Source organism: Drosophila sulfurigaster, chromosome 2L, assembly GCF_023558435.1.
Source record: "Drosophila sulfurigaster albostrigata strain 15112-1811.04 chromosome 2L, ASM2355843v2, whole genome shotgun sequence".
NCBI classification, from domain to species: domain Eukaryota; kingdom Metazoa; phylum Arthropoda; class Insecta; order Diptera; family Drosophilidae; genus Drosophila; species Drosophila sulfurigaster.
This window is the reverse complement of record NC_084881.1, coordinates 13,491,140-13,517,604: the sequence shown is the minus strand read 5'-3', so window position 1 is coordinate 13,517,604 and position 26,465 is coordinate 13,491,140. Positions and strand designations below refer to the sequence as shown.

General features: G+C 41.8%; 4 protein-coding genes across 5 annotated transcripts; 2 read left to right on the top strand and 2 right to left on the bottom strand.

Moving 5' to 3' along the window:
- The first annotated feature begins 2,206 nt into the window (after nt 1-2,206).
- LOC133850932 (WD repeat-containing and planar cell polarity effector protein fritz) lies at nt 2,207-5,906 on the top strand. The gene is made up of 7 exons (XM_062287192.1): nt 2,207-2,933; nt 3,159-3,462; nt 3,538-4,491; nt 4,559-5,025; nt 5,083-5,480; nt 5,541-5,697; nt 5,762-5,906. Exons 1-7 carry the CDS (start codon nt 2,531-2,533, stop codon nt 5,866-5,868), a joined length of 2,790 nt encoding a protein of 929 aa, XP_062143176.1. The 5' UTR covers nt 2,207-2,530; the 3' UTR covers nt 5,869-5,906.
- A 97-nt stretch (nt 5,907-6,003) lies between these two features.
- On the bottom strand, nt 6,004-6,935 carry LOC133850934 (large ribosomal subunit protein mL48). The gene is made up of 3 exons (XM_062287195.1): nt 6,758-6,935; nt 6,595-6,693; nt 6,004-6,530 (listed from the first exon to the last, which is right to left on the bottom strand). The coding sequence occupies exons 1-3, from the start codon at nt 6,767-6,769 to the stop codon at nt 6,096-6,098; spliced, it is 546 nt and encodes a 181-aa protein (XP_062143179.1). The 5' UTR covers nt 6,770-6,935; the 3' UTR covers nt 6,004-6,095.
- A 156-nt stretch (nt 6,936-7,091) lies between these two features.
- Nucleotides 7,092-8,496, top strand: LOC133850933 (thioredoxin reductase-like selenoprotein T homolog CG3887). 2 transcript variants are annotated; one of them, XR_009895716.1, is made up of 3 exons: nt 7,092-7,354; nt 7,465-8,113; nt 8,160-8,496. XR_009895716.1 is itself a non-coding variant. In XM_062287193.1 (2 exons), the coding sequence occupies exons 1-2, from the start codon at nt 7,212-7,214 to the stop codon at nt 7,913-7,915; spliced, it is 594 nt and encodes a 197-aa protein (XP_062143177.1). In that variant the 5' UTR covers nt 7,092-7,211; the 3' UTR covers nt 7,916-8,496. The 2 variants fall into 2 exon arrangements, 1 of the variants encoding a protein (XP_062143177.1); XM_062287193.1 differs by having other exon boundaries at nt 7,465-8,496.
- On the bottom strand, nt 7,464-25,453 carry LOC133850931 (collagen alpha-1(IV) chain). Its single transcript, XM_062287191.1, is given in 11 exon segments — nt 7,464-9,753; nt 9,816-10,039; nt 10,104-10,218; nt 10,285-12,199; nt 12,262-13,006; nt 13,008-13,113; nt 13,171-14,924; nt 14,983-15,027; nt 15,094-15,276; nt 25,012-25,178; nt 25,343-25,453. Coding segments are annotated over 10 exon segments (5,802 nt in total). The 5' UTR covers nt 25,108-25,178; nt 25,343-25,453; the 3' UTR covers nt 7,464-9,134.
- Nucleotides 25,454-26,465: the final 1,012 nt, after the last annotated feature.

The window sequence follows — 26,465 nt, the reverse complement described above, 5'->3', positions numbered from 1 at the left end:
CATCGATGCCGCCATATCTACTTATATACTACTTTAACTTTATATTATTTGTAATTACTTAATTCGTACACGTAACGTATTTTTAGAATTGGTATGCACCACGCAGCGTATACGTAATTTGTTGTGTTAAGTTTTCTCAAATGCGATATATATTTTAGTTACAATTAATGCTATCATTACTATTATCGGATACGTTGCTGTTTATTTAGTGCATTAACTAGTTGATTATAATGTAATGATATTGCCACTATATTGCATAGTGCCTTTAATCGTATTTAATTGATAACGAGCAAAGAACGAAAGAAAAGTACTGTGAATATTTGATAACAATCTAATTGAATGGTGAAATCAATAAATACAATTTTTTGTTTAAAAATAACCAATGTATGTTTACAACCAATATATTAGTCGGTCAACCGTCAAGGGTGTAGCGTTCACGCATTACTTTAATCTTATCTTAGCAACGTCTGCCGAGCAACGAACATAGTCCACTATTTCAAGAGGCATCAAGAAGATAATAAATTATCATTACAGTTGAAATTAAGGAATAGCACGTTCCGTCAGACACGGGGATTACCTAGGGAAATTAAGTGCAAATTCTTTTAAATATGGTATATATCATATATAGGTATATATTTTATAAGCCAATAACCAACCCTATTGATTAGCAGTGAGAAAGTAATAATAATTATAACATTATTATTTGTTGTAATTAAAAAATATATCAAACTTTATATAAATGTAAATAAAATAGACGTTGTTTAGTAGGGAGGGCCTCATTAAATTAGAGAATTGAGATCGCCGTCGCAAAAGGTTCACCCGTTATTCAGTTGCCATAAATGGCTGAAAAATGGGAGATTGCCTAAAAAAAGCAAAGGCTGGATTGATACCATTACTACTTTAGTGTATTTGACTTGTATCTCAGTTGTTCCATGTGATTATATAATCAGTAGCAAGTAATAATACAGTCAAGGTCAATTGCACCAAGGCATATTTGAATTGCAAGATTAATCCTCTTGCTACTCTATTATGTTCGCCTGGTATTTCAGTTCATACACGTGGTATTGTGTAAGGAATCTCGTCGAGATTGTTATAGTTGTTGTTGGGACTCCAACTGGACACGAATTTCCAAAACTAACAAAACATCATGGCAAATACTAGGCGAACATAAAACAGCAGTAAGCAATAATACAGAAAATCAATTTGCTCTGAGAGGATCACAGTTAGCTCACATACTCCCCCTCTTAGGATCCACATACCAGAGCATACGTCCTGAAAAATTGACCAATGCCAGCAAGGCATATTTGGATGAATTATCTTATTAATCCACTTGCTACTCTATTATGTTCGCCTGGTATTTCAGTTCAACCACGTGGTATTGCGCAAGGAAACTCGTGGAGATTGTTGTTGCTTGGGAGTCCAACTAGTCACGAATTCCCAAAAGTACCAAATCATCATGGTAAGTACTAGGCGAACATAAATCAGCAGCAAGCATCAATACAAAATATCAATTACACTAAGAGCTCCCGCTTTGAGATGACCAAAGCATACTCTCATGCCCCGCTCTTAGGATCCACATACGAGAGCACACCATATGAGAAATTGACCAATCAAAACACAGCACATTTCCGTGTATTTCTAGATTGTGTATGTGTGTGTGTGTGTGTTTGGGGGTAAAATTCTAAACCAATAGTGCCAAGTATGGACTGATAGGATAACATTGCATTTTGCCCTATGGCCAGCACCAGTTCCCCATTGAGGTTTTGTGACACAGTTTCTTAAATGCGCACATTTTTCCTATGCAAACATATCATATATGTTATTACTAAATTTTTTCTATTCTGCAGTGTGTACCGCTTCTATGTTGGTCTGATACCTATTCACGTCTAAGGTTATAAAAATTGTTCATGCATACTTTAAAAATACGCTATGTTATGTCCAAAATATTGCTAACATTTAAAAAAAATCATTTTTTAGCTAAAGTTTTCCAAGAATATAAGGATATCACAAGGATCTGGGATTAAGTGACCATATGTAGGAAATGATTGTATATGCCTTTTTTAAAATATTTTTTTTCAAATATGCCGCCAATACGATAATAATCCCACCACTGGGATAGCGTGACCAAACTTGTGACAGTGGTATATTTATGTATTCGAAATATACTAGTATACTTCGAATTTGATCGTGTGGTCACGCTGCACATCACTGACGAATTTTCAGTGTTTACGTTTTGCGTGCGTCGTGTTTTCATCAAATAAACTCATTTGCACTGTTCCTATACACAAAATTACAAAAACACTTTATTATTTACATAAAGTTATCGGTAAAACAAAGTGCGCAGCATTTGTTTGACGTACAGAACGCATGCGCATGCGCCACTTGCTTGCCCCCAATCGACGAGATTGTGAACTGCTGTAATTGGACGACACCCATTTACACAATTTATTGTAGTTATACCACCAGTCCAACCAATGCTCATTTCTATTTGCGTTCGCGTTGCGGCCATGCGTTGAACTCCTTCGTCGCGATGCTGCTCAGCGAGCTACACTTCTGGACAACGCTGCGCGACGAGGTGCGCATCAAAAACAGCGATTTCGGTGCCTTTCGATATGTACGGCAACGCGAAGTTTCCCAAGAGTTAGGAGCGCTCTCGAAACGGGACTATACCGAACGACGCAATGGTCTTGCAGTGCTCAAAAATAGTCGCAAAGCGGCAGGACGTTTAAAGGATAATCTGAAGAAGCTGGAGGAATTGCTGCGCTCCCACAAACTGGTGCATTCCGAATGGCAAGATGCGGCCCAAGTGTTGCTGCTCTTCGACAATGGGCACATGGCGCATATTTGTGTGGACATCTATACGGGCGACATATTGCGCATGGTCTTTGAAAAGTATCTTGTTGGCAAATTGGCCGCCGAGGTCATTACCGATGGTGAGTGAGATACATTCCAGTATGTGTGTGTGTGCGAGTGTGCGTGTGTGTCGATGGCTCCATTGAAGAGAAATTTGCATTTATAACGACTTAGCGACTTTCCCACACACACACATATACTGACATGACAACAACACACATTCCACATGCAATTATTGTAATTTTTAATTAATCTGTGCTCGCGCTTTCATGTTTTGTTTATGCATTTTGTCTTCGACTCTTCAGCATTTTTTACACGTTCCCACATCGTCTTGGCCTACAATACCAACCAGCTGACAGTGGTGCATTTGCAGCGTCCCAATGCCCGGCCATTGGGGCCGGAGAAGATTGCAAACATGGATCCACGTATCTTTCATGTGATCATACCGGGCGCCGCATCGGAGCGTAAATTGGCACGCCATCTTACGGTTAACGGCAGCTTTGATTTGTTTGTGGTTTGGACGCAATCCTCACAGAACGAAGTGTATCCATGGCGACCCACGATACGTGATCAGGATCGTGCTAACATTCACATCTTCAAGATCAAAGGGTAAGTCAGCTAATTATGCAAATAAAATACAAGATGCATTCATTAAACATTCATTAATTCCACTTCTAATTGTAGCTTGCAGCTGGAATCGATTGCTTATTGTTGGTCCGAGAACGATCCGTTGTGCGTGGATTTTTTGCGCAGCTCTGAGAATCAAATTATCACACTCGAACAGAAGGTGTCACGCAAGGGTGACATCAGCGCCGAGATTTGCTCCTATGAGCTGGCCACTGGGAAAATGCAACGTACGGCAATTACATCGATTGCGCTGGGCACACAGATATGTTCGTTTGCCTTCAGTCCGGACCAGGAAAAGCTCTTTCTAGGTAGTGTAGATCGCAACATTTGTCTGCACGATCTGGTACTGCAGACCACGAAATATGTCAATCAAATTGAGATTGTGCCCACTCAATGTGCCTGGCACTGCGACTCCGCCCTGCTTTGCGTGGCCAATGAGCGTTCAGTGCTGCAATGCTTTGATTTGGCGCTAGCACCCATTGGCAACCAGCTGTTGAGCGAGAGTGTGACCCCTCTGAGTCTATTGGATCTGTCGCATTACTTTGCCTCACAGCCAACACTGCTAAGCATCGCCTTCAGCCGCAAACCCGATCTGGGCAGCTTTACACACACCTACGCTCAAACGGATTGTTTGCTTCTAATGCTATATGATCAAGGACCTCTGGCATGCATGCGTATCTTTGGTGGCGCCGGAATGCGCGGTGATATCCATAACTCGGGTCTAACGGCCGATGTGATTGCGGACAAGTATTTACGACTGCAGCAGCCGGAAAGAGCGGTGAATGTGCTCGCCTCGCTCAACTGGGAGACGTATGGTGCAATGTGTCTGATAACGCTGCATAAGATTGCCAATTATGTGTTCTTTGCGGGCGACCAGAGGCGCGCGGCGCGTTGCGACCTGATGGCTAGAGCACTGCGCACTTTTGCGCACACTCTCTCCGAAGATACGAAGGATGAGTTTAGCGATCAGGTCTATGATTTAAAGCGACGCTTTTGCTTCTTTCTGCTGCGGTAAGTTTGACACCGTTTTTTTTTTTGTACTTTTTTATTTATAATTGCTTTTTATGCTTTCACGAAGAAAAAACCTATTCAACGAGGCCTTTGAGATGGCTCAGGATGTTGCGGACTATGATCTTTTTATGGATCTATACAATCTGACCAAATGTATTGCCAGCCTAAGTGAATTTGCCCAAGCCGCATTTAGTCAGGCCGCCGCAATAATCCATGGAGAGGATCCCGTGTCACCTGGTCATCTCAGCATGAGTTTAGCCAGCGATTTACGTCCCGATTCCGCATGTTCACAGTCCAGTTACTCGTCACCCAGTCAGCAGGCCTTGAAAAACTATGTGCCACCTTTGCCCTCGTTCAAGTCCAAGATTTTTAATGCCGAAATGATCAAGATCAATATACCTAAACCCGAGTTGCGTCCGCCATTGCCAGAGCTGCGTACATCCAAGCTGAGCAGCGCGTCCACAACCACGTCGCTGGTCGCGTTGGCGCAGAAAAGTGGCAGTCAAACACCTGCAAGGCCAATTAATGCCAATGGTAAGCAGCACAACTGCAAATAGATTTGAATAATATTAGACGCAATCTAATTTGCAGGCAACGTCTGGTCTCAAGATGTACCAGATCAAACTGTTGGCTTACCCATGCCTAGCAGTCCAGCGCCACGACTGCAGTCCGCATCGTTTGCTGATCCTACCACACAACTGCCGCCTCTGGGAACAATGCAGACGCAGCCTATTCCACCGTATCAGCCCAAGTTTTATCAGCATCCACTTGTGTCTGGGAACATTCCAGCAATGCTGCCGATGCCAACACTTAATAATGAGGACTATCAGAAACGTCTTTTGCTTAAAAAGCCCACGGCTTCGATTTTATCTAATGCTGCCCCCGCTCAGCTTAATGGCGAACCTGCTGCAGCACCCAGCGTCAAAGCGACGCCCACGGAGAAGAACAAAGTCAAGTTCTCGGACACCATACAGGTGGCTGTTGTGCCAGTAAGTCTCGAAGTGCCTACTCAAATCGAACACATAATTTATTGTCATCTCTTGTGCTAGGAAATTCCACGAAAGGACAAACCCATGCCGCCTAAGCGTAATGGCTATTCACGTCCAACGGCGCGGCATTTGAATCCGCGAAAGGAGTTAGCTGATAGTTTGCCACTTTGCCATCCAAATGATGAGTATTTGAAGGACTTTAATCCAATCACAACAAGTAAGCATTATTTACTCAACTTATGCACAACAGTCGCTAAATATATGTATGGAACAATTTACAGATGTCAGCAAGCCGCCAACGAGGCGCCGCGATGAGGAATCGACTAAAGCATCGGCGCCTAGTTCGACGTCATCATCCATCAAGGTGGTGCATTTTGGTGTTGTCTAAGCGAATATTTGATAGTGCAATTAATTATGTAGTTTAGTGAGAGCTGTCTTCCAAGTGTGTAACCATTGCCGTCCATATAGTGCAAAGCTTTAAATAGGAACGTTTTGTTTTTAAATATTTCTTCACTATACTATATCTCTCTTATACACAGGATTTATTTTATACTCAATAAAAAACTAGTGATTAACGTTTTACCCATATGCCAAAAAAAACTGACAATTGAGCTGTTATTTTTTTTTTGAAGGGGTAGCGCCGCCCATGCGTTCCAGCTCCGCCTTCAAGTCCAGCAGATCCTTGTCGGGCACATAGCGACGCTCATCACTCTCGTCCGTGTGTTCAGCCACCATAAGATGCACTCCCTCAGGTAGGGCAGCTTGGGCAATGCGCAGAAATTGCGGATAAATGGGGGCATCGACATTAGATAGCTGCAGATTACGCTCGTAAGTGGTCAGCTTATAATCAGCCTCGACGACCGTCGAATTGGGACGCAACCGCTGCACCTGCGTTTGCTGCGGCGGCAGTGCATAACAATCGGAGACATCCAGATCTAGATACTCGGCAACGCTGTGCAGGAATCGTTGATAGCTTTCGAGCAACGGATAATCGTAGCCCTTGATCTGAACATTTAGGCACTCGTATTGCGGAAACTTAGGCTTGAGTGACTGCAAGATGTTCGTTCTTATTAAAACATCAATAAACACAGAGTATTATTGTGCTGTAACCCACCTCGAGATAGTCTGGCTCATAGACACTGTAACTGCTAGGGCGGACAGCTGTGATTGTTGGGGTCGTCTGCTGCAACGCCTGGCGCAGTGACGGCAATAACTGTAATTGTAAAAAAATATAATTTTAATAAATAAATACAAATATAAGCGGTATTGTTATTTACTCGGCGCAGCATTTTCAATTTTCCCGAAGAAATGCAGGTTATGTCACAACAGCTGTTTTGTTGTGTGGAGACGCAGCACGTTCAAGCAGTTCGTCATACCACTTACATACATATATTAATTGACATTTGGGTACAGACGACGTACATATAGTGACGAAAAATATGCAAGCAAAATAAATGATTCCACTGTTCTGGGTAACGATTATATGTTGTGCAAATAAAGTATCATCTAATTTTTTCATCAGTTTTGATAGAAATAAATTGGCATTCAATCGATATGTCGACTTCCAACACGTCATTCAAATATATCGATAAATTTCAATCGTAAACACTCGTAGCAATTTGCTACTAGCAAATGACAGATTGTGAAGAAGAAGATAATAAATTTTTACATTTGCTGCTAATTCGTTGCACGACAATTTTTCGATCGAAGTAAAACTAGGAAAAACACATAATGGACTCACTTAATGGCAGGAACATTGCACTGCTTGTGCTTTGCTTGTGCGCCTGCTATGCCTTGGCATTTGAAGGGGGCAAAGAAATACCGGCCACGAAATTTGGACAGAGCGTTGCTCCAACGATGACTTTTCTTTATTGGTAAGTGTATAAATTAGCCGCAGCCCTCGCACCCAGCGATAGCACACTCATCGCATTCTGATTACTACGTATGTTATGCTATTATTGTTTTTAATTTTTTCGTTGTACAGCTACTCGTGCGGGTATCGCAAGGCATTCGAGGACTATGTAAACATTCTGGGCGAAAAGTATCCACAGATTCAGGTTCATGGCGCCAACTACGATCCCCCAGGCTTGAATTATTATCTCTCAAAGCTAATATTCGCACTCAAAATCATTATCATTGTATCTGTGGTCAGCTCAGTGAGTCCTTTCACATGCTTGGGTATTAACACCCCCGGCTGGTGGGCTCATCTGCAATCGAACAAAATCTACGCCTGTATGATGATCTTCTTTTTGGGAAACATGATCGAAGGTCAACTGATTTCATCAGGTGCTTTTGAGATAACTCTTAATGATGTGCCGGTTTGGTCGAAAATACAAACTGGACGCTTTCCAGCGCCTGAAGTACTATTCCAGATAATCGACAATCAGTTGCAATTCTCTGAAAAGGTACAGGAGAATCCAGACTTTGTTAAATAATAGTTACAACAACCCATTCTCGAGCAGCGCTGGTGGTGGTGAAAACTATAGAATGAAGAAAACACCAAATCTATAATAAATAATAGAATGAGAGAGACGGAGAAATAAGCGAAACAAAACTGTAATACATTAAGAGGACATGTAGGGCGATTAGATTTAACACAACTGTTGTACTCTTTTTCTCAGTCTCGAACTTACGTAAATAGTTTAATGTACTTTTGTTTTCACCTTTTATGTACCACAGCAACAACTACTTTAACAGCTGCTATTTAATTACTTTGTGTCAAGAACAAAAAGAAAACAAAATTCCCGCTCCCAGCTATATAGTATAAATAATTAATGACTGTGTATGTATAATAGATGCCACCAAATGTGGCACGTTTGGTGTGAATCAATCCCTGGGAATTATTAGTATTGGATTGGATGCAAGTCTGCATGCAAACGTATCTTGTATTAGCGTACATTTGCCCTGTTTTATAGCTTAATACGAACATCAAATTATGTAACATTTAATAATTGTTAATAGCAGAAGCAACAAAATATATATATGTATATGCAAGGGCGTATCCTTTTTCAATCAATTTCAACTAAATGTGTTTCATTTCTTTTTCTATGGACATTTTTGTTAGCAAAAACAAATTTAAAGCAAGTTCCAAAATTATTATTTCTTAAAATTTAATGTTCAAACCTGTCTGGAAATAACACCTGGTATGTAAAACAATATTTAAACTTTCCTTTTGGAAAATTAAAACACGTCATTGAAAAAATGTTCGACGAGAAAACTTTTCGCTTTTTTTTAATGATGTGTACATTTTATTTATCAAAAACTGGGATTTGTTTCGTTTGGTGGTTAAGTTGTAAATCCTTATATCATCAATCCAAATGTAGCTATATGACATTTCGAGGCAGTGAATTAATAGGTATAGTTGGTTTCGATATCGACTGCAACTATTCCTTGAAACACTATATTATTCATATATATTTTTGGTTTACTTCGATTTACATACAAAATTAGATTAAAATCAATCAGATCTCGAAAATGGCACTGGCTCAAGGATTATCGTCATCATAATCGAAGATAGAAGATTATTTGTGTTGTTTTTTTGGTGTGTTGTTGTCGTTGTGGTTTGATTTAATGGTGTTGTTAACGGAGTGTGATAGCAACTTAGACTTAGTAATTATTTAACTGCTACTTAGTATTTAAACTGAACTGTGGCATCTAAGGAGCGTGGGTGTCATCGCGCGGATACCGACGGGTATTCTGGCGACCAGAACTTTGGTATGAATTACGGTATGGCAATTGACGATTGTAGTAGTTAACTGGAGGCGGCTGAGGCTGTGATTGCTGTTGTGGCTGACGCAATGCTGGCTGCGGCTGTGCTTGACGATATTCAAAACCTGGGTAGCTAGACCAGCTGGTATAGGTAGACTGTGGCTGTCTTCTTGATCCAGAGCCAGCGCCATTGTCTACACTGCCCGAGCCATAGCTAGAACCTGAGCCATAGCTTGAACCCTGGCCGTTGCTAGAACCTTGGCCGTAGTTCGAACCTTGTCCATTGTTGGAGTCCGATCCGTAGCTGGAGCCCTGACCATTGTTAAATCCCTGTCCATAGGTGGATCCAGACTCTCCTCCATAGCTAGGTCGAGATGCTCCGTCATAGTTTGCTCCATATCCTGCACCATAGCTTCCGCCGTAACTCGAGCCAGATCCTCCGCTATTCCTAGAACCGGAATTGGATCCGGAATTAGTGCGTGATCCAGAGCCTGTGCTGACGGAATACGACGAAGAAGCCTGGCGCGTGATGAAGCTGTCGCCACGACGACGGCACACAGTGCATCTACAAAACACAAACAATTCTAAGTGCGCCATAAGGTGGATTAGTGCGTATGGTAAACTTACCTGCTGATCTTACTAGTTTGATCAGCCTTGAGGGTTTGCTGACGGGGCTGGGTAAACTGCTCCTGCTCCTCAATAACAGCCAGCCAGAAGGAAGCCAGAGCATCATAGTAATTGCAACGACCGTGGCCATGACATTCAATGACTGGATTAGCGCGGAAATCCTCCAAACAGGATCCAGGCGAAACCAGGTTTTGACCAACGCCGCCCGTGTTATCCAATGTGGTCTATTAAGAAATCATTAGAAATAAAAGTAAATGTTGTTGAGAAAGCAGTTGAAATCAAGCTTACCATGTAGTAACTAAAGCCTGTCCACATCTCCTCCCAGCCACCAGGACAATTGGGAATGGACATCGATTGGGAATGCAAAGCAATAATCTTCGTCGAGGTCTCGCAAACGACACAGCTGCAACAGTTATTTAGATATAAGCACCTTATTCAAAAATTGATACTCTAAACAAATTAATATTACCGTGAAATGTACTTAATGACATCCCTGGATTGGATGGGAGTCATTGTCATCGGCATAGGTTCAGCAGTCGATAACCAGAGGCTGTCATCATTATTTTGTGCATAGCTGCAGACGTTGTTATAGTCACAGTTCATGTAGGGCATGGTGGTGAATCGCATCAGACACGATCCTGATTGACCAAGATCCTGACCAACAGCTCGGCTGCTGGCCACATTTCCGGACAGTGAGTAACCATCCCACAGTTTATTCGTATTGGCTGGGCACTCGGGAACGCGTACGGATTGTGAGTGACGTGTGAAAATAAAGCCACGGCTCTTGGGTGGTGGCGGTGGTGGCGCTGGGTCACCCGGTGCACCTGGTGCTCCACGTAATCCGTCACGACCGGTTAAGCCTGTTAAACCGATTTCGCCGCGCTCACCCTGAACGCCATCTGGACCTTGGTAGCCCGCTTCACCAACATCACCGCGGTAGCCGACCTCACCACGAAGACCAATTAAGCCCTCAAAACCAGGAGCACCTCGATCACCTTGTTCGCCCTTGAAGCCATCCAAACCGGGCTCACCACGATCACCGGGACGTGCATACGTGTACGAATAAGTGACACCCTGCTCACCCTTTTGACCGTCTTGACCATCAATACCATCGATGCCGCTCCATCCTGCATCACCAGTTGCGCCACGTGGTCCACGCAGTCCAATGAAGCCAGTGCGTCCGGGGCGACCGCTATAACCTTGTTCGCCCTTGGCGCCAATATAACCAGTTGGTCCCTGTTCGCCGCGCTCACCTTTGTCACCTTGTCTGCCCCAAATGGCAAAGCCAGCTTCACCTCTTTCGCCTTGTAAGCCAAAATCGCCGCGCTCTCCCTTCGCACCGTTCAAGCCATGCAGGCCATTGCGTCCGGGAGGTCCTTGATAGCCGTAGTCACCAGGTGCACCGGGAGGACCGACACGAACTGGACCTTGAGGTCCAATAGCACCGTTATATCCATACTCTCCTTGCTCACCGGGTGCACCCTTTTGTCCCACACGACCTGGGCGACCGGGTAAACCATCATAACCCGTGTCACCAATTTCGCCACGTTCGGCAATTCCACGTGATCCGGGGAAACCGCGTAGACCAGTATCTCCTTGCAAACCTTTGACACCAGGCGCGCCATCATATCCAGGCTGTCCGCCCAAGCCAATATCACCTTGTTGGCCACGCAATCCTTGCAATCCGATGTATCCAATGTCACCAGGCTCACCACGTTGTCCTTCTGGGCCATGGAAACCAGGTGTTCCGGGCTCTCCACGAGCCATAGTCAAGTCAGCGTAAATTATTTCACCATCATCACCGATGTCACCAATATCACCAACTTCACCTTGCGGGCCTTGGACACCAAATTCACCTGGCAACCCGTTGTCACCCTGCAGGCCATGTGCACCGGGGTATCCCACGTCGCCCAAATCACCAAACTCACCGGGTGCACCCATTGGACCAATTTCGCCGGATTCTCCTTTCAGACCGATAGCGCCATGGCGACCATCGTAGCCGGGCAGGCCATCAACACCTGGTTCACCGTTTATGCCAGGATTACCATTCAATCCAATGTCTCCACGCACACCTTTGAGACCTTCTAAGCCAGGCAATCCGTTGCGACCAGGTATACCCATTTCACCCTTGACGCCTGGCAGACCATCGACAGCGGGTAGTGACTCACCAGTTTCACCACGTTCACCCTTGAATCCTGGTGCACCATCATAACCGGGCGGACCTTGCCAGCCGGCAACGCCCACGTCTCCCTTGATGCCACTATAAGCGCCTACACCTTTGGCACCGGGCCTTCCAGGAATACCAGGTGCACCGCGTTCGCCCTTTTGACCAGCTCTACCAGGCACACCAGGGTAGCCGAATGGACCGATCTCTCCAGTGATGCCTGTTACAAAAAAAATATTATTAATCTTGAAATGTATATAAATTATATACAATGCTATATACCTTTCAATCCAAAGTTACCGGGAGCACCACGGGGTCCCAAATCTCCAGTACGTCCAGAGTAACCAATCTCTCCTCGATCGCCTTGCTCGCCAGGAATACCGGCTAAACCGATAACGCCTTGTTCACCGGGGACACCTGATGGTCCAGGATCGCCAACTCGTCCCACACGGCCAGGATAACCAATGCTACCCTTGGCACCAGTTTTACCAACTTGTCCCGAATAACCGAATACACCCTTCTGACCCTTAACTCCATGCAAAGCAATACTGCCAGCGCGACCGGGTTCACCTTGTTGACCTGGTGGGCCCACAATAATGTCACCACGTTGTCCTTTGTTACCTGGTAAACCTTTCTGGCCCCAAAGACCCTCGTCACCAGTGCTGCCCTTGGCACCTTTTGGTCCTGGTCGACCCTTAGCTCCAGGATATCCAATGGGTCCGTCATCACCGACAAGTCCTTTAATTCCGTTTCGGCCAGGCACACCAATTTCTCCAGCAAGTACGTATTGTCCCGGCTCTCCACGCTGTCCCTTTTGACCAGCAACACCGGGCAGGCCAGGTTCACCATCTCGACCAGGATTGCCAGTAAGGCCTTGCAGCCCATAGTCACCTGTTTCGCCCTTGTAACCCTTGGCACCAGGAGGTCCCGGAGTGACTTCACCAGGAATACCCATGGCACCAGCTTCGCCCTTCAAGCCCACTTCGCCCCTTTCACCTTTTGGTCCGCGATAGCCGGGCTCCCCCTGGATATCCTAGATCGCCTCTATCTCCTCGGTTTTCAATTATTTCTCCAGGATGTGGTTCACCTTTTTGACCCTTAAAGCCTTCGCTGCCAACATCTCCATGTTCACCCCTGCAACAAAAATATCAGTTAAAGCATTTAGATTTGGTTGTACAAATTAACACTTACTTGCGGCCGTTATAGCCGGGTTCACCTGTTAGGTAGATCTTGGGTATGTTTGGCGGTGCACCTGGTTTACCGTCCTGACCATCAAATCCAGGCTTGCCATCTGAACCTGGTCGCCCAATATCACCAAAATCACCACGAAGACCGGGTTCACCCTTGAGACCGGGAACACCGTTCCATCCGTTTGCACCACGATCACCTTGAGCGCCCTGTTCACCACGACGTCCGTTGTCACCATTATCACCCGGTACATATTTCGAACTGCCGACTACGTTAACTATTCCTTTTGGACCTGGTCTACCGACTCGACCTTCCTCGCCGGGAATACCAGCTGGGCCTTGCATACCCTTGAAACCACGTAGTCCTGGCCTACCTTGGGCACCTTTAAGACCACGAGCTCCTGTTATACCGGCCAAACCCCGGGCTCCGTGCTCGCCTGGATAGCCAGCATCACCCAGTAATCCTTTAATGCCACGTGGTCCAGCATTGCAGTAACCGCAATCGTCACCTCGTATACCCTTTTCACCAGGGTAACCTCGGTATCCAGGTACTCCATCAATGCCAGGCCTGCCGCGTTTACCAGGAGGACCTTGTGAACCGGGAGGTCCAACAATATTCAAACCTTCACCCGGCAAACCTTTGTCACCAGTAATGCCGACCTCACCACGATCACCACGATAGCCGATGGAGCCAGGAATACCATGTTGGCCAGGCAAACCTTTAGGTCCGTATAGATTAAGGCCGGGCTCGCCAGGGTAGCCGTCGCGACCTGATGGGCCTACCAAACCAGGTGCACCTTGTGGGCCAGGTGGTCCCATCAAACCATAATCTCCATCGTCACCTTTCTCGCTGCGTCCGGGTGGACCACGATTGCCTCGAAGACCTTCATCACCGGGTGGACCGGGAGGTCCTTGGGGACCACGTCGTCCCTGTTTGCCGGGAATGCCATGCAATCCAGGCTGACCAGGATGACCGACATCACCTTGAGGTCCTATGGGGCCAGGCAAGGATCTATCCAAATTTGGATCATAGGCACCGGGTGGGCCTTCAGGTCCCTGAATACCTGGTGTGCCATTAAATCCTGGTTCGCCTTTCGGTCCCCGTCCTCCATCTTGGCCATCCTCACCATCGTAGCCAGGAGCTCCCTTCATTCCTTTCTCACCAGGTCCGCCTGGTCCGCCATCACGGCCAGGTTTGCCACGCTCGCCACGTTCACCAATGTCACCACGGGCACCAGGCAAACCATCTCGTCCAAATTGTCCAGGTTCGCCTTCTTGTCCAAGTGGACCAACTGCGCCTAGATCACCGTGATCACCGGGAAGGCCGGGTTGCTTTTGATTATCTGTTAACCCGACTCCTTCACCATCACCGGGTTCACCTTTATCGCCAACAATGCCACGCAGTATGGGATATTTTTCGGGTACGCCTTGTTCACCCTTATAACCTTGGGGACCCTGTTCACCCTTCAATCCCTCGATGCCAACAAATCCTGTGTCACCCTTGAGACCAGAGATGCCACCAAATCCCTTTAGTCCATTGGCACCATCTGGCCCACGCTCTCCGCGATTACCTTTGGTGCCTTTAGAGTTAATGCCGCCTTCGCCAGCATCACCTTGTGCCCCAGCCAAGCCCGGCTTACCCATCGGACCACGCGGGCCATTTTCACCGGGTGGACCAGCTTTGCCCTGTGCACCAGGTCGGCCATCACAGCCATCGATTCCCCGTGGTCCAGGTGTACCATCCTCTCCAGGGTAACCCTGCAACATATCGATTATAACTTGTTCTAATTACTCTACAATTGCAATCTCTACTTACGCGTGCGCCTCTCCCTCCTTTCTCTCCTGGCAGACCAGCATCGCCCTAAAACGTTACAAAAATATATAGATATATTAATTATGCTTAAGTTGGTGTGGATCCAAAACTTACCCGATGTCCCTTTTCACCCTGTTCTCCATATTCGCCAAAGTCTCCCTTCTCACCTAAGGGTCCGGGTGGTCCGAATGGTCCAATATCACCAGGTGAACCCTCACGTCCGGGAACACCGTGACCTCCAATCGATCCAATGCGTCCTTTAATGCCTTTACAGTCGCATATCGTTGTGTTGCAGTCCTGCAAAGTAAAAAAAAAAAATCGTTGACCATTAAAATATAATTCAATTTCACAACTGACACAAACCAGAACGATTCTTGATTGGCAATCATTGATTAGCACTTTGATTTCCAGCTGATTCAATGGTCATCATTCTTAATTGAAGTCCATTTGAAACTATGCTTCCTCCAACTTTGACGTATAAAGAACGTCAGACATTTTATTTCCTATTATGATCAGTTACTATATAAATGCTTATATCATTGAACAAAAATTGTAATAATACTATCTGCCATACATTTTTACTAATCATTTTTAAGTAACGTTAAGATTAACAAATGTTTGTTTTTATTTATAGATTTAATTTGAATTAAGAGTAGCAACAGCAAGTGCAAATTAAATTGCTCGGTTAATAGCTGAACTCTTTATGCTTTATGCACTTTAGATATTTTCCCCATTTTTCTCACTTTAGGTATTAGTCATAACAAAAACAATAACATGCTTATTTGCGGGTGCAATTTTGCAAGGAACTTGTGGCAAGTACCACATTCACTGCGCTTGCACTCGCACTCGCACTCGTATTGTAGTTGCAACTGAAATGTTTGCTTTAATTGCACTATTTCCGTTGCAATGAGATAATCTTCTATATATTGTTTTTTTTTTGCTTTCTGTTATTTGCCATTCCATTGTTCTGTTCTATTCTCACTTGCAGCTGCCTTTATGTTGTTTCTCTGCGCCAGCAGCATACAATTTATCCGAGCTCATAGAACACGGTCACTGATGCGTCTACAAGCGGTTTGAGGAATCGAAGCACTCGACGGAGCACAGCTAAGCATGAGATGGTTTCAGACCCATAAATAATTTAATCCTCAAACAAAGTCACTGCTGATAAATATATATTGAGTTATCCATTGCACAAGGCAATTAGTAAACTGCTTCTGGATTAATTCCAGCTATTTACCAGTTTTGATAGTTAATTCATTTGCTGACTAATTACCATTCAGAGTCGTATTCGTAGAAATCATTCCAGGCACATACAATTCTTGCTAATCGGCTATGAATTCAAACTATAGAAAATAGTTCTAGGCTTCTTTGCTTCATAATTAATCAAATGTCAAGCCATCTCTCTGGTAACAATATAATAATTTCAATTTTATATGAGTCTTCTATAAATTTTCACAAACATCTAATCGAGTCTTGGTAATTTTTACATAAATCATAATAAACTTAGATTCATTAGCCTTAAGATCTTTACTATGACTAAAATCTTGATCACATATAAATTCTTTCATTACTTTTAAGTGCTAATGACAATATCTAATAATTATTTGTTGTATAATAATAATAATATAACAATAAAAGGCATATGCTATATAATTAAGTATACGTAATTATTATTGCTAAATAATTAAGTATGCGTAATTAAAATCAAACATTTGTGTTGCATTATTTTAAGTATGTACTTAAACCCGAAATAATTTCTAAATTCCGCAGCATATAAAAACATATTATGTTTGCGACCTCGACGCACTGGAAGTGTTCATTAAATAAACGTGTTAGCCATAAATAATTGGCTGCTGACCGAGTTGCACTTGCAACAAATGGAAATTCTTTCCCCACTGCTTGTTATGGGTAAACTGTTTGGTGACATATGTATGTACCGTAAAAGAGTTTATAAACATCCTTAATTTGTTGTATAGTATACTCGTATTGCCAACGCAGACACAATTATTAATAGAATTGACATAATTCCGTTTAGTTGAAAATCAAAATTTATTGCTCGATTCATTAAAATGACTTTGAGCGTCGTTGGTTTCTTCAAATTTTCAGATGAAACAAAAACCAAAAAAATAAAGTCAGCACACATGTTGGACGCATGTTTAAGAAAATGTTGGAAATAGAAATAACAAAAGCGAAATGGATTTAATGTTTGCCGCCTGGAAAAATTAATGTCAAATATTTGCAAAGAAAGCAAAAACTGCAAATGCTAACTTAACAACATTGTTTATAATTGCAATAAACATCGAGTGCAATTCGTAATGCAGTCGACAGGTTTCTAATCAAAAGTTCAAAGCACCAAATTGAAAATGAACCGGGGAATTCCTAGAAAATTGGGAGATCAAACCATCTGTTAGCAAAATATGCACATGACGTGTAAATCAGAAAATCAGAACGTAAAACATAAACAAAAGCAACTAAAAAATAAAACCTAAAAGAAAACTCGGAAAAATGAGGAAAAACTGTTCGCCGTGTGGTTAACCAAGAAAATTTGTTTTCGCGTGGCTTCAATAAAAAAAGAAAAGGCATCAAACCGAAAACAAGTCGAGAGAGAACGCAGATGAGGACCAAAAATAAAATGCACAATGCATATGGCAGGTGTATGAGTTATACAAGAGTATTTAAAGGTGTGTGCGTGTGTGTGTGTGTGAGTGTGTGTGGGTGTGCCATAGTTAGTCTGTAAAACAATTGCAGTCTTTGCACTCAATTTCTGGAAATTAAATGAGGTGTTCGTTCTCTGTATGTATGTAAGGCTGATGCGATTGCACTTACGGAATTCTCAAAGCGAGACTGCTCAACTCTTTGTTACTCTGTACACTGACTTATTTTTTAGTTAACGAACATAATTTGGTTTTCTGTTATTTATCTACATAGGTTATTTTAAAAAATATCCACGTTCAATATTCATATGATATTGTTGTATTTCTAATAACTGCATTTATTGCAACACAAAAGAACAAAAAAATGTATACTATTTGTCGACCCAATAACCTGGTTGGCAACATGCTCCGAACTAAGAAGGCAATATGGTAATGAATGTCTTTTATTTCATGCATTCCTTCAATTGAAAAAGCCGCAATCGAAACCCAGGTGAAACCTTCGAATTTCATTCAATCAATTGCCCATAAACAGAATTCACAAATTGCAATTTCAGATTCGGACTCAAGTCTTTCGTTGTCGCTTGTCGAATGGAAACACGCTTAGAAAATGACAACACTGCAATTTCCTTGAACTTGACACTTGCCAAGCAACACAAATAGCATGATACTATATATCTGAAAGCACACATTTAAATATATAGTATACATATATAGAAATGACCAAATATGGGGTAGACAAACATATATCACATTTGGGACTACCGAATACCCGCTCGGGTTGTAACTTATGAGAAACAAAGTAAAAAAAAAAAGAAAACAAGAATAAAAGTAAAAAACAAACGACAGTCTGTCCGATTTGATTATTACGACCACAACATTGTATGTGGGTTTATGGAGAGGTACGTTATGTGCTCATATGCTAAACCGATTTTGTCGACGTCAGCTATTAGACACAGACCTGGGCAAGTCCCCGGAGCGGCGTCTATTGGCCTGGGAATTGAACACTTTGAGTTGACATAGGTACAGGAAAAAATTTAAGCAAGCTTACGTGGACCCTTAGCTGATCCTCTGATATCTGGCTTTTTTAATTTAATTAATAATGCACTTACTTTTATATCCACAAAATTGTATAAAATATATTTCAACCTTTTACTCAAAATAGGATCTAAAATTTTCAATATTTATCATTATTTAATTGCATTAGCAAATAGAAATAAAATGGACTTTAATTTTGTACTACCCTAAGCCTGGCTTCCTCGCTAAAAAGCTGACTGCTACGCCACTGTGCCGTTATAATGCACGTGGTGTCTGCGAAAAGTCGGTCGCAAACATAGCTTGCCCTGACTATATGGGTATATGTTGTTGTCTCTGGCATGATCTGTGTCAGTGGCTCACTTGAGCGCATTTACACATGTTAATGTCAATTGTGTTGCATTCGCCGCTCTTTCATTCCGCGCCTTGTCGTCTCTCTCGCACTTGCAGACAAGTGCGGCAGCTCAGGCTGCAGTTTAAGGTCAAAGTTGGCATCCCTCTCCCCCGCACGCCGTTGCATATCAGAGACCGACAATTGGCACAGCCGCCCACACACATTCAATGCGAAACGCAGATCACACTAGTCTACGTATATATATTATACTATAGTCTAGATTTGGGGAGAGAGAAGGTGGTAAGGTTAGGGACAGTGCACGTGTTTGTCGCGGTCAGCGACTCCAACTCGTAGGGTTCGCTGGCAGCGGAGAGGGCTGTCAGAGAGGTGAGGTGTGAGAGTGTCTAATGACGTTCGACACTGGAATTCACAAGTCGAGTTCCGTTGAAAAAGAAATGTCAGTGATACCCCGTTCTTGTGTTTGATAAAGAATATGTGCGCACAAAATGCAAAGCGCAGCAAAATGAACAAACTGAATTTGACAAAGACAGAGAGAGAGAGAGAGAGAGAGAGAGCGAAAGAGAGGAGTACTGGCGCACTTGAATTTAGAGCAAGTTGAATCAGTTAGTAAGTAACATAGTCGCTGCCCATAATAATCAACATGCTAAGTATATAGTCGCACTCAAGATGGCGGCAAAGCGAGCCCCGGATGTGGCATATATACATATACTATATATACTCTATATAGTACACATAATTCTGAGTACGAGTATAAATCATGGCTGATAAGACCGCTGACAGCTTTTTTCTTAGCTTGGCATTTTAATTAATACATTTTATGTGTGTGTGTGTGTGTGTGTGCGTTAATTTGGCATTAAATTGTACTCTTTATATATATGTATTAAAATGTATGCTTTTTTTGTTTTACGAATTAAATATGAATGGAAAGGGGCACAAAGGGGTTATCTGTCAAGTTTCAATGTGAACTGTATGCCAAATATAAGGGAGAAGGCAAGCTGCAAACGAAGTCCTGTCAGCTTCATCATTGTCCATCACATCACAATACAACACACAATTGACCCAATTCGTCAAACGATCTCGAAATGCAACAACACGCGCCATCAATCAACATTTGATCATCATCTAAATAGTCCGACTACAATTGCAATATGCAAGTGTTCAACTGCATCACACAGCGTGGCATCACACAAAAGTGTTTCAAGTGTGCCAACAACAAGGATAGTCGACCGATTTATACCCTTTACAACTATAAAACAAGAAGCGTGTAAGCTTTTCACAAGAGCTGATCTGTAGAGCTGATCTTGGCTCTTTATTTTGCTTATACAGTTTAAAAACCAGTTTTAACTATATCTATATTCTATGTATGTGATTCGAAAACTTGTGCAATAAAGATTCTATAAAGGAAGAAATTTATTAAAAATTTGAAGTATATGAGGAACCTTCCAAGATTAGATCAGTTAACACTTATCCCATCATTACACTTAATAATGAACCAAGAGGAAATGTTAATTTAATAATTAGTTATGCATTTTTATTTAAAACTCAAGTTCATTGCATATATCTTTGTTAGCAGTAAAGTCTTGTCTAAAATTGTAAACTAAAAATTCTCTACTAAACATCTTTTCAAAGCCATTACATTTAAATACCCCAAGAAGCTAATGAGTCCAGAGCATGTATGTATATGGAACTGTATATGGAGCAAACATATGAGCAACGTGTGATTGACATGAAATCTCATGCCCACACACTCACACAGACACACACTCGCAAATAGTGGGAGCGACAGAGTCAGAGAATGACTATAGAACATAATGAATGCACATCTGGACATCTGGACTGCACAAGTCCGGGACTCTGGCTGATGTTATTGTTAATGTTATTGTTGTAGCGCTCTTGCAGCATGACATCATTTTTGACATCATAAAGAAGAGGCGCGAAGATCCAAAGACAGTAGACAGAAGAACGAAGAAATCTGCACATGCACACGACACAATTTGCACATAAACATCCAGACTGAGATTGAATGCGAAACAGAGATAGAGACAAATAGAGAGGGAGGTAGAGAGAGAACGATCCAAATAGCAATGCTAAAATTGTTGTATTTTATAGTTTACAATCTAACATACAGTTCACTCGCTGTTTGCATAATTGTTTAGACAAACGCTTGACAGATGATAACTAATTGCCGCGCACTCAAATTACACGCAAATGACAGCACAGCGATTCCCCAACTGTCGCCAGCCGTGTTGATAGCCCTTCTAATGCATCTAAAACTGTAAAGCTCACAAGCTGTCATCGATTACATCGACAGTGACTGGTAATTGCATTCAAATTTTTAGTATAGATATGCAAAGCTAATTTAATATACATATTTTCAAAAAATTACATTGCTTCTTTAAGTTCAACAACAAATTATTGTTAATATAAATAAACCAAATATCTTTTTAATACAATCTCTAACATTGTAAAAAAAATAATGACAATGACTAGATTATTTTTGAAAAAAATTACTACAAACAATTTATTTGTTGTTCAAATAAAAGCCATTCAAATTCTTCATTTCAAATCAAGCAGTTTCGCAACAATATTAATTAGAAAAGAATATAAATAGAAATTTGAAATGTTGAACGTTATCAGAAAGCTGTTAACCTTATAGTTGACACTAGACAATATTTTATGAAATCAAAAACTATTTCAAATTGTTGATAAAAATAAATAAAAATGAAAAAGAAAACAGTAAACAGTAAAGCGACATCACGAATTTAAAGCGAATAATATTCGAGTATTTTTAGCAATGATGTTAGACGCACAAAAGTAAGGAGAGAGGGAGATGGAGAGGAAGAGATAGAGATAGAGAGAGTGGGACAGTGACACATTGACAGAGCGATACGAATGTGCATATATTTTGATGAGTTTTAATGAATTTCAATTTCAAAAAGCTGCAACTAAATCAAACTGATAACAAGAATAACAACAAGAATGAAACTGTGACTGGGACAGAAACAGAAACAGAAGCAGAGACCGAGTCTGAATCGGAGGCTGAGACTGAGACTGGAGGCTGACTCTGAGATGGCTGATAACCCAATTTCTTGCTTTAAGCGCAATGAATGCAGAACAGCACAACATCAAATAATCACTTTAATTTACAATTTTCACACTGTGTAATGCCCAGTTGTTAGTTGCCATCATATATCACTTATACGACATGTTGTTCATATCACACAAAAACACACTCACATGCACTTGCCAGGCAGCAAGTCAGAGAGAGAGAGAGAGAGAGAGAGAGAGAGCACTTCGCATAATTTCCGCATTCAGTTGCAGATAAATAAATAATTGAGTCAAATTGAAATGCAACTCGCCAAACAATTTTCAAGACGCACGCAAATAAACTTCTTCCATCATAAAGAAAGCCGAGTAGTGTTCTTCATCTCCCCTTTTTCTACTCATTGTTGTTGTTACTTGGGCGGGCTCCGCGTTGTCTACAGCTGGTCACTGATTTATGTGTGTACTAGTGTGTGTGTGTGTGTGCGTGGGGTCATCCTAAAGACTGAGACATCGACTCAATTTCTTTTGCTCTTGCTTTTGCATAAACAAAGCTGAACCAATGAAATTGGAATGAGCATCTCGAATATCAGCAGCAACGTTTGGGGAATGAGGAAACGGAGAGGGAAGTTAGAGCAATCGACAGCAGCAGCCAACAATAACAAACTTTCAATTCCAATTCCAATTTGAAATGAGCCAGAGCGTCAAAGACCGCCGCAGCTGCACTCTTTAGCCTCCCCCTCTTGTTCTCCACCAAACACTTGAGCTGCTAATTGTCGGCCGCAGAAAAGAACAAACTCACACATACACATAAGACACCAATGTACCAATACACCCTCACAGAGTGTAAGACAGACATGTAGACTCAGAAATTTCCATATAAAAATGCTTTGAAAATGCTTTCATTCTTTTCTCAACACACAGATGCTGCAGCTCTTCGAAGTCGTTGCTGATAAAGTAAATTTATCAAAATTCATTCATAGAAAGGCAGACGATGTTTCTGTTGCTGTTGCTTTTGCTCTTGCTACTGTATAGCTCGTTGTTGTTGCTGTCGCCGTCGACGTCATCACCGGCGAAGTGCAGTGCACACAAATACACACATACAAAGGCGCACTTGTTGCGTACTCACAGCAGAGTAGCTCTCTTAAATATTAATCAAATATGCGAGTCGCCTACGAATTGTGCTCTCTTTACAAAGTCGCTCTCTTCGCTGGTGCGCTTGCGTTCATAAGTGTGCATGAATGTAAGAGACGGAAAAGGAAATCACTTCGCTGTTAAATGTAGCGCAATAAATCTGTTTGCCAACAGCATGAAACCAGTTGGAGAGCAGTTTGAGAGCCACTGGCTAACAATAACCAAACAGTAGCACAAATCGAGTTTATTTGTTAACGTTTCTGCGGTAAGCCACAAGACGTTGACGCTCTCACTAAGCAGTTGCAATTGCAATTGGAGTTGCGAGTTAGCAGTTGGAAATTGTTTCCATGGCATTGACCACGTAACCGAGTGCGAAAAAAAGTGCAGATCGTATAACAAAGTGCCTGCAAATGAAGCTGAAACACGTGAGTTGTCTCTTCAAGTCGGCCTTAACTGCACACTGAATATATGTAAATATACATAACTGTGTATGTATAAGAATTAATATAAATTTATGTATATGTTTGTGTTGGCAAAAGTCACGGCGATAGCCTCTGGCTCTGTTGGCGACACTTTAGAATTCTATTTTCAATCCGATTCTACATGCGTCGCAATCAGCAGACTAAGCTTAGCTATCAATGCCGCCAACATAGCAATAAACCTAATTAAATTTCAACGATTTCTACTAGAATCATCAACATCATCAACGCATTTAGAACGGCAAAAAAACAGATAAGGCACTCCAATTGAAATCTCAGCTAAGAAATAGAGTTTGCATAAGTTCTAAATTGAAAGAATGACGAAATAATTGTTTAAAAGTAAAAAAAATCCTTTACTTACTAAAATATTTAGGTTAAGAGCCGGAAATATGTTTAAGTAAATAAGGAATTCCGTTTTCATAGCTTTCAAAATTAAATCATAACAAAATCACAAAAGTTGACAAAGTCAAACAATATAAAAAATGTATCTTCATTTTACTATCCAATTTAATGATTTTGTTCATTTTATTTTTCATAGCATAGTTCCAGGGGCATGAGCACAATGGAAATTCGCTCTAGTTCAATTTGAACTGTGTCAAAACCATCAGAGATAATGCTTATAGCTAATCCATTTCCCGTAATGACTTGATGGGCTTTGCAGAAATGTTTTGTTCTCTAGTTTTGGTGTCATTGCTAACCGGAAACATTCAATGGCAATTGCGAAGCAACATAATTAGTTGAAACTGTGGGGTTATCACGCATTGATAGCACGCGTTAACCTTTTGCCTGTAATTGAAGATTGCCAAATCTAAAGCTGAATTAATTATCAAAGATGATATAATAACATTGCGGTATGACATCGATTGAACTCGTGAAGAGCTTAGATCAAGGAACTCAACACAACCCGCCTCTGGGTTACTTTATCAATGCAGTGACTGAAGAGTTGCAATTGCTCCGGAAATATAATGTAGTATTAGTTAATGGTATGCGAGAATAGACTGAAGGAAATGTCTGGAGTTCATTTTGGGCTGATTAAATGTCGCAATGCTGACCTAATTTTCTTTTTTATATACACAAGCTTTTCCCGCTCTTGAATCTCCCACTCTGCTTCTCTTTCTGTTTCTTTTTGTTCCTGTAGATAATACTTAATGTGGTTATGAATCAGTTGCGCTGCAGCACAAAATTGTATACACACAGTTTTAAAGCCACTACCAGTTGAAAATACTGACAGTTTTAATATCACTGATGGAAATAGGTTTTTTTTTTTTTAATTTGAATAAATTTAAGATGTTAGATGTGAATTATAATAATAAATGAGAATTAATTTTCGACTTACCTTTGCGTCGGCAAAGGACACAATGCTGGCGATCAGCCAAACTGCGCCTAGCACACCCGAGAGACCAACTAGATCTCTGGGCAACATCATGGTCATGGTCCTCAGCCTGACCACCAAATTCGAATTGGGCAAAATACAAAACTGTCACTGCGAGAACACACACGAAACTGCGAAATACAAAAACAAACAATTTGAAAAGGATTTTCCTAGGCAATAAATAATTAATTAAAAATGTGGAACAATTTAAACACAATTGGACTAATTAATGTAACAAAGAGAATATTCGTATAAAATAGATTTGGTCTTATATTGATTGGAAACGGGAACTAACACAAAATCTTGCTGCTTGCGGGTTCGTCACTTGATTTGCTGTGCTGCTGCGATCGTCGAGCGCAACACACTCCCCACATGTGGAGATCGTCAAGCGTTCAAAGTGTTACTAAAATCGGGCCGCACAAAAGAAATTTGAATTCGTATACAAGCCGAACGCAGGAGCCGAATCGATTAGCCGATCAACCGATTCAGTTCGTTCTCAGTTTCGGTTCGTGCTCGTAGCTCGGCTCTCGCATACACGCGCAACTTTTAAGATGTCATTGTATTAGTGGTTGGCGCGCTTGTCAAGGGGGTTCTTGGTGGAGAGGCAGATGGCGGTGGGGTAAGGGGCGTTTGGAGGTTCGCTGGGTTACGCAGCAGCCTGTTGAATTTAGCACTTTATTGCCTTGAAATGAGGAAACGACAAGCAACGGCAAGTTCTAGTTTTTTTTTTTTCTTATATTTTCCATATTATAATTTCCCTACTTAGCTTTTAGTTTTAGTTGCTTGTTTTTGTCGGCCCGCCTGGAGTGGAGTGTGATTAGCCTGAGGCGTTTTCATTCACGCTCGTTGGCCTGATAAGGTTGCGTATTTCCTGTTAGAATACAATTGAAAATTCAGCTCAGCATTTCGAAATTTTTAATTAATTGGTACGCAGATTTATAAAAATAGAACTTTACGAAATGATCATTGCCTCAAAAGTATCATTGACTCGCTTATTTTTTTTCGTTTCAAATTTGTTTTTTGGGGTCACAAATGAAACTAAGTCCAAGCGTAATCAAGGCTTTTGTCCGTTGGGAAAGATTAACCCAAGACGCCGCCACAACGACGGCGCACAATCGGTTTGCGACAGGGTCGGTCAGTGGGATGTCGATTTGGTTTTGGGTACGCGACCCACTAATCTCAATTAAGAGTAGTCTGACTAAATTTTACCACTCACTTATGGCAGCTAAATATAACCATTTCAGGGTCTATTTAAAATAGCAAACCTTTAGTCCTTGACAGTTTTCTAGAAATTTGGACTAAGGATCATTTAACTGTAACCTTGAAAGTATATAAATAAAAATATATATAATAATTTATATTATATAATATATAAGTATAAGTCTAAAGATTATTCAAATACAAGTGGTATTTTATGA